The sequence below is a fragment of the Triticum urartu genome, chromosome 6 (genome assembly GCF_003073215.2).
Source record: "Triticum urartu cultivar G1812 chromosome 6, Tu2.1, whole genome shotgun sequence".
NCBI classification, from domain to species: Eukaryota; Viridiplantae; Streptophyta; class Magnoliopsida; order Poales; family Poaceae; genus Triticum; species Triticum urartu.
This window is the reverse complement of record NC_053027.1, coordinates 87450542-87459163: the sequence shown is the minus strand read 5'-3', so window position 1 is coordinate 87459163 and position 8622 is coordinate 87450542. Positions and strand designations below refer to the sequence as shown.

Sequence of the window (8622 nt, the reverse complement as noted above, 5' to 3'; positions counted from 1 at the left end):
CAAAACGTCGTTGAAGTACCGGTTCTAAGCCGTAAAGCATGGCACACTGAACTATCAAGTAGTCATCAGCTTTGCTCTGCCATGTGTTCATAACATCTGGTGTTGCTCCTTCAGCAGGTTTGGCACTTAGCGGTGCTTCCAGGACGTAATCCTTCTGTGCAGCAATGAGGATAATCCTCAATTTACGGACCCAGTCCGTGTAATTGCTACCATCATCTTTCAACTTTGCTTTCTCAAGGAACGCATTAAAATTCAATGGAACAACAGCACGAGCCATCTATCTAGAACAAACATAGACATGCAAAATACTATCAGGTACTAAGTTCATGATAAATTTAAGTTCAATTAATCATATTACTTAAGAACGCCCACTTAGATAGACATCCCTCTAATCATCTAAGTGATCACGTGATCCAAATCAACTAAACCATAACCGATCATCACGTGAAATGGAGTAGTTTTCAATGGTGAACATCACTATGTTGATCATATCTACTATATGATTCACGCTCGACCTTTCAGTCTTAGTGTTCCGAGGCCATATCTGCATATGCTAGGCTCGTCAAGTTTAACCTGAGTATTCTGCGCGTGCAAAACTGGCTTGCACCCGTTGTAGATGGACGTAGAGCTTATCACACCAGATCATCACGTGGTGTCTGGGCACGACGAACTTTGGCAACGGCGCATACTCAGGGAGAACACTTTTATCTTGAAATTTAGTGAGAGATCATCTTATAATGCTACCGTCAATCAAAGCAAAATAAGATGCATAAAAGATAAACATCACATGCAATCAATATAAGTGATATGATATGGCCATCATCATCTTGTGCTTGTGATCTCCATCTCCGAAGCACTGTCATGATCACCATCGTCACCGGCATGACACCTTGATCTCCATTGTAGCATCGTTGTCGTCTCGCCAACTATTGCTTCTATGACTATCGCTACCGCTTAGTGATAAAGTAAAGCAATTACAGGGCGATTGCATTGCATACAATAAAGCGACAACTATATGGCTCCTGCCAGTTGGCGGTAACTCGGTTACAAAACATGATCATCTCATACAATAAAATTTAGCATCATGTCTTGACCATATCACATCACAACATGCCCTGCAAAAACAAGTTAGACGTCCTCTACTTTGTTGTTGCAAGTTTTACGTGGCTGCTACGGGCTGAGCAAGAACCGTTCTTACCTACGCATCAAAACCACAACGATAGTTCGTCAAGTTAGTGTTGTTTTAACCTTCTCAAGGACCGGGCGTAGCCACACTCGGTTCAACTAAAGTTGGAGAAACTGACATGCGCCAGCCACCTGTGTGCAAAGCACGTCGGTAGAACCAGTCTCGCGTAAGCGTACGGGTAATGTCGGTCCGGGCCGCTTCATCCAACAATACCGCCGAACCAAAGTATGACATGCTGGTAAGCAGTATGACTTGTATCGCCCAGAACTCACTTGTGTTCTACTCGTGCATATAACATCAATGCATAAAACCAGGCTCGGATGCCACTGTTGGGGAACGTAGTAATTTCAAAAATAATTCCTACGCACACGCAAGATCATGGTGATGCATAGCAACGAGAGGGGAGAGTGTTTCCACATACCCTCATAGATCGAAAGCGGAAGCATTAGCACAACATGGTTGATGTAGTCGTACGTCTTCACGATCCGACCGATCAAATACCGAACGCACGACACCTCCGAGTTCTGCACACGTTCAACTCGATGTCGTCCCTCGAACTCCGATCCATTCGAGCTTTGAGGGAGAGTTCCGTCAGCACAACGGCGTGGTGACGATGTTGATGTTCTACCGTCGCAGGGCTTCGCCTAAGCACCGCTATGATATTATCGAGGTGGACTATGGTGGAGAGGGGCACCGCACACGGCTAAGAAATCCAAGGGATCAATTGTTGTGTGTCTAGGGGGTGCCTTCCTCCCCGTATATAAAGGAGTGGAGGAGGGGGAGGGGGCCGGCCACCCTTGGCGCGCCCCATGAGGAGTCCTACTCCCACCGGCAGTAGGACTCCCCCCTTCCATGTTGGAGTAGGAGAGGAGAGGGAAGGAGAAAGAGGAAGAAAGGAAAGGGGGGGGCGTCGCCCCCTTCCTTGTCCAATTCGGACTTGGGAGGGGAGGGACACGCGGCTGCCCCTTGGCTGCCTCTCCTCTTGCACCAATTGGACCCATGAGGCCCAATAACCTCTGGGGGGGGTCCGGTAACTCCCCGGTACTCCGGTATATATCTGATAACCCCCGGAACCATTTTGGTGTCCGAATATAGTTGTCCAATACATCAATCTTTATGTCTCGACCATTTCGAGACTCCTCGTCATGTCCGTGATCACATCCGGGACTCTGAACTACCTTCGGTACATCAAAAAACATAAACTCATAATATAGCTGTCATCGAACATTAAGCATGCGGACCCTACGGGTTCGAGAACTATGTAGACATGACCGAGACACGTCTACGATCAATAACCAATAGTGGAACCTGGATTCTCATATTGGCTCCTACATATTCTACGAAGATCTTTATCGGTCAAACCACATAACAACATACGTTTTTACCTTTGTCCGGTATGTTACTTGCCTGAGATTCGATCGTCGGTATCTCAATACCTAGTTCAATCTCGTTACCGGTAAGTCTCTTTACTCGTTCTGTAATACATCATCCCGCAACTAACTCATTAGTTGCAATGCTTGCAAGGCTTAAGTGATGTGTATTACCGAGTGGGCCCATAGATACCTCTCCGACAATCAGAGTGACAAATCCTAATCTTGAAATATGCCAACCCAACAAGTACCTTTGGGGACACCTGTAGAGCACCTTTATAATCACCCAGTTACGTTGTGACGTTTGGTAGCACACAAAGTGTTCCTCCGGTAAACGGGAGTTGCATAATCTCATAGTCATAGGAACATGTATAAGTCATGATGAAAGCAATAGCAACAAACTAAACAATCAAGTGCTAAGCTAACGGAATGGGTCAAGTCAATCACATCATTCTCCTAATGATGTGATCTCGTTAATCAAATGACAACTCTTTATCTATGGCTAGGAAACATAACCATCTTTGATCAACGAGCTAGTCAAGTAGAGGCATACTAGTGACACTCTGTTTGTCTATGTATTCACACATGTATCATGTTTCCGGTTAATACAAATCTAGCATGAATAATAAACATTTATCATGATATAAGGAAATAAATAATAACTTTATTATTGCCTCTAGGGCATATTTCCTTCAGGGATACCTGCGGCTGTGCGCCTACCATGCCCGCCAGGTGTTCAGCGATTTGTTTGCTCGGCTATGGACTCGGACGACGAGGAGGCGCTCACGGCGCCGCTGGTGGAGGAAGCCGATGCCACGTCCAGGACGAAGAGCATCTCATGGTCCTCACCGCCTTGGCCGTCCTGCTCGCGAGCAGTTCAAGGCCGCGGCGAGGTGGCTCGGCGCCAGGCCGGCTGAAGGCAAATAACAGGCATCGACTGGAAGGCTATGCTTGCTCTACTCCGACTACTTCGTCGATGCTCCACTGCACGTCGACAAAGTATTTCAGCGTCGTTATCGGATGAGCCGAAAGCTCTTCCTCAGGATTGTGAATTCCATCCGGGAGTTCGACAGCTACTTCAAGTGCAAGAAGGATTGCACTGGCACACTTGGATTCACCTCACTCCAGAAGTGCACGACAACTATGAGGATGCTTGCATACGGAGCTCCCGGTGATTCACTGAAAGACTATGGACGCATGGCCGAGTCCACGACCATTGAGTGTTTCTACAAGTTCTGCACGGCAGTGGTGACAATGTTTGGACCGCAATACTTGCGATCATCCAATGCTGAAGACACTGCTCGGATCCTAGCACAGAATGCAACAAGAGGATTTACAGGGATGCTTGGAAGCATCGACTGCATGCACTGGAAATGGAAGAACTATCCATTTGCTAGGCAGGGGATGTACAAAGGCGCCAAAGGCGGTTGCAGCGTGGTACTTGACGCAGTGGCCACACACGACCTATGAATTTGGCACTCCTTCTTTGATATGCCGGGAACTCACAATGACATCAACGTACTGCAGTGCTCCCCTGTCTTTGCCAAGCTTGTTCAAGGTCATTCTCCTCCAGTGAACTTCGAGGTCAATGGGCGGCACTACAACAAGGGATACTACCTTAGCAGATGTCATCTATCCGAGATGGTCCACATTTGTGAATACTATCTCAAACCTTGTGCCAGGAGGCAAGAACTCCCACTTTGGGAAGGTTCAGGAGGCTTGCAAGAAGGATGCTAAGGAGGCATTTGGTGTGCTTCAATCTCGATTTGCTGTTGACCAGTACCCTGGTCAGACCTGATCAAAAGATCGAATGTGGGAGATCATGACTTGCTGTGTCATCTTGCACAACATGATCATTGAGAGCGAGCAGGAAGAGCCAGTGTTTGAGACAATCATATTACAAGCAGGGTCCCTTTGCCCAAGTTGATCACCACCTACCGGCAACTTGGACTGCCTTTCTCAATATGCGTCAAGAGATCCGAGACCCACTGGTGCATGAACAACTGCAGCAGGATCTGGTGGAGCACCTATGGAGGCTCAAGGGCAACGCCTAGCTCGACATGTGATGAAATACGACTTTTTATTTGTTGAACTATATAATTTGTATTGAACTATTTGATTTTTATTGATTTTCTGTGATGAACTATGTGATAAAAAAATAACTTTATGTTGAGTTTGTGCACAAGCACGCCGAATACAGGTCAAAATCGGTCAATTTGCACTGATAGTGGGCCAATTTGCGCTGAAAATGGACTGAAAAGCGGGTTGATTTTGCGCTGAAAGTGGACCTAAATCGGCGCCTGGAGGCGGCGGCTGGGAATCCGATTTTTTTGAAACTATGATGATTTTTATAGCAAATTCGGAAACTATACACCCTAATGGAGAAAAATCAAAAGTATCACCCCGTCGGCCTTCTGTTGGCCGAAGAGGGACTTTTCGTCCAACCGTTGGCCAAAAAGGACTTTTCGGCCAACCGTTAGCCAAAAAGGACTTTTCGGCCAATCGTTGGCCAAAAAGTACTTTTCGGCGAACAGTTGGGCAAAGAGTCCCTCTTCAGCCAACACCTGTTCTATTGTTTAAAAAAATTCATATCAAATAGTATTTTTAGTATTTCAATTTGATTCTTTTTGCATTAGATTAGAAATTTTATGAAGTTTCTGTAGATATCAAGTTTGACTAGATTTGAAAGTTTGAATTTATTTTTTTCGTGAATTTGCTCAAATAACTAGATTGCCTATAATTTGTGTTAGGAGTATTTTTTAAGATGATTCTTTTTGCTACTGGTTCTTTGTGAATTTGTTTATCAGTAGTAATTAATTGGCGAATTTTATAATTATTTAAAATTAGGTTTTTATGAAAACAGTTCTGTTTTAGTGTTTGTTAGGTTTTATGCTATTTCTTTTAATTTTAATTGCTTTAAAAAAATTCTTTAGTTTTTTGACATATTCTTTTTGTTCCTGTTTAGTTATCAGTAGCTATTTTATTTGTAGTATTTTTTTGTATTTTATTTCTTTTATCCTACTAGAAAACTTGTTTTGAGCTTCATAGGAGTTTATATTTAAAAGTGCCTTGTAAATCCTGTACAACCATTGCCGTTTTATACAAGAAAAATAAATACTTTCCCACAATCTTTTTCCCTCCATTTTCTTTGCCGCCATTTTATTTCCCGCCATTCTCTCCCGCCACACTAAGGAGTGCTGCATCGACGGAGGATGACGATGATGCCTTCATGTGGAGTGTGAAACACTGTGTGAGAGAAGTCATAAGTGTGAAACACTCTCCGATGATGATGACGAAGCTGCAAACACTTATGACTTCTCTCAGACAATGTTTCACACTCCACCAGCAGCACCGACGCAGGAGACACAGACCGTGTCAGACGATGTTATCTACGATCGTGGACACCATGAGGCTCGTTTTATAAGTTGAGAAGTGAAGATGGCGAGAAAGAAGATGTCGGGAAAGAAGATGGCGGGAGAGAATGGCGGGAAAGTAAATGAAGGGAGAGAATGGCGGGAAATAAAATGGCGGGAGAAAATGGAGGGAGAGAATGACGTAAAAACCTAATTTTAAATAATCCTAAAATTCACCAATTAATTAATACTGATAAACAAAGTCACAAAGAACCAGTAGCAAAAAGAATCATCTAAAAAGAATACTCCTAGCTCAAATTATAAGCAATCTAGTGATTTGAGAAAATTCATGAAAATTTAAATTCAAACTTCCAAATCTAGTCAAACTTGATATCTACAGAAACTTCATAAAATTTCTAATCTAATGCAAAAAGAATCAAATTAAAATACTAAAAATCCTATTTGATATGAATTTTTTAAAAAGTAGAGCAGGTGTTGGCCGAAGAGGGACTCTTTGGCCAACTGTTGGCCGAAAAGTACTTTTCGGCCAGCAGGAGGCCGAAAAGTCCCTTTTCGGCCAACAAGAGGCCGACGGGGTGATACTTTTGATTTTTCTTTATTAGGGTGTATAGTTTCCGAATTTGTTATAAAAATCATCATAGTTTCAAAAAAAATCTAGGAATCCAATCGCCCTCATGCTGATATTTTCGCCAGCACATTCCTAGACGGCGTTATTTCAAGTCCGGAGGCCGAACGGCTGAAGATGCTGTTAAAGATGTTCATAGGGTAGCGTATGCATGCGTGCGATACACGTGAGGGTCTTCAACTGTACGTCTCAGAAGAAAATTTTGCAGTCTTTATCTGTAATGAAAGGCTGAGTAGCCGTTGAGTTGCTCTGGTAAAGTTTAGTGGGTTTTGTGCAGCTGGAGCCCCTCATCCAACCTGTTAAACTATAATTTTCATTTCAATAATGAAACTGGGAGCAGTCTGGCGGTCTGTGCCTTTCGTCAATTTCTTTTGTGTTCTCTGTTGAGCGATTGCCATGTCCGCTCTCGAGTATTTCCGGACAAAATACTGAGACTAGCTAGCAGGGTAAGAACAAAGAGCGCAACTGTATTTTAGTTCCTCCCAGTCCATAAGTACCCCACTCAGACTCAGAGTTCAAATTACATAGTCAATGCCAGCAAGCTCCAACTTCCTCCCCCATCCAACACCCTCCGGCTCCAAGATCTGAATCAAGAAACCCGCCGGCGATGGGGCTCTGCGACTGCTTGGGCGAGTGCTGGGACGACTGCAAGTGGGCATTAGCGTGCCTCGCCGCCGTCGTCGCTGTCATCATCATCGCCGTCATGGTCGCCGCCTACAGCTTCGCCGTCCAGCCATCCATCACCGTCGAGGACGCCTCGCTGACCAGGTTTGCGCTGGCGACCACCCCGGTGACCTCGCTCGGGTACAACCTCTCCCTGAAGCTCGTCGTCCGCAACCGGAACTGGGCGACGACCATGAAGAACACGGAGCCGCTGGAGGCGGCGTACAAGTTCGACGGGCAGCAGTTCGAGCGCGTGCAGGTCGCCGACAAGGGCGACAAGCACGGCCCCAGGAAGACCCGGGTGTACCGCCTCGACTCGGGCTCAGACAGCGCCTACGCCGCGCTGGGCAACGCCGGCGTCGCCGCGTACAAGGAGCAGAACAAGACCGGGGAGTTCGAGCTGGAGGTGGCGGTCACGGGCGAGGTGCGGTACACGCTGCAGCTGAAGAAGAACAAGCTGTCGGGGACCTGCAAGCTCAAGCTGAAGATCGACTCGCCGGCGACGGCCGCCGTGGTGTTCGAGAAGGTGAAATGCAAGCTCGAGAAGGAGAAGAAGGAGTAGTTAATTTGCTAGCTACTGTGCACTGTATGGTTTTCATCCAAAGTTCGAAGCAATCTATGGCGGCCGGTTGCCAACTTGCCATATCGAGTAGTTGTAGTACTTCTCAATTATTTGATTCCTTCTTTATCCTTATGTAAAATGGTTTTCGATGGTGAATCTTGGGAGGTGTTTGTCTCAGCAATTTTCGTCCGTCACCTGTTTACGTTGTAAATAGATAATGTTACGTGCGTTTGGTGGCGACCTTGTATAGTCAGGTCCGGGACAGTGATCAGTCGATACCCCCCACCCCTCATTGGAAAAGAATTCCTTCCCACCCTCAAGCGCTCCTCACCCCCAGCCTTCCTCCCCCGCGACTCCTTTCTCCCCTCGACTGCATGCATGCATCGCCGCCGCCGTCGCCTCCCTTCAAGTCCAGCGCTGCCGCCGCCTCTCGATCGACCCGCTTCGAGTCCAGCGCCGCTGCCTCCCCTCGGTCCTCCCCTCCTGATCCAGTCGTCAGGAACAACCACGCCAGCCAGCCGCCGCCGCTGCTGCCGACGAGGATGTACAGCCGAAGCCGCCGACGAGGAGCAACAAGGCCCATCTCTGGATCAATCTCTTCCTCCTCCATCAAGCTCCTCTTGCAGATCTCCATCTGATCTGTTCTTGATTTGTTTTCTTTACAATGCAGAACCAAACATAATAAGGTTTTTCCATTCCAATGTTGTTACAGTGTGTAATCAGTTCCCTTTTACATTTACGTTACCACTCATCGAAACAAACACCTCCTTGGTTGCAACTATTTGAAATTTGCATGTGTTATGTTCCCCATTTTTTTGCTACAAGATGTGAATAGCTAGATC

The 8622-nt window shown here is 46.0% G+C and overlaps 1 protein-coding gene across 1 annotated transcript; it reads left to right on the top strand.

Annotated features, from left to right (window-relative positions):
* The first annotated feature begins 6905 nt into the window (after nucleotides 1-6905).
* Nucleotides 6906-7957, top strand: LOC125513775. The gene has a single exon (XM_048678965.1). The coding sequence runs from the start codon at nucleotides 7163-7165 to the stop codon at nucleotides 7778-7780; it is 618 nt and encodes a 205-aa protein (XP_048534922.1). The 5' UTR covers nucleotides 6906-7162; the 3' UTR covers nucleotides 7781-7957.
* Nucleotides 7958-8622: the final 665 nt, after the last annotated feature.

Bases quoted from the DNA above. Each gene is read 5' to 3' on its own strand.
- LOC125513775 (XM_048678965.1), top strand. From the start codon at position 7,163: ATGGGGCTCTGCGACTGCTTGGGCGAGTGCTGGGACGACTGCAAGTGG.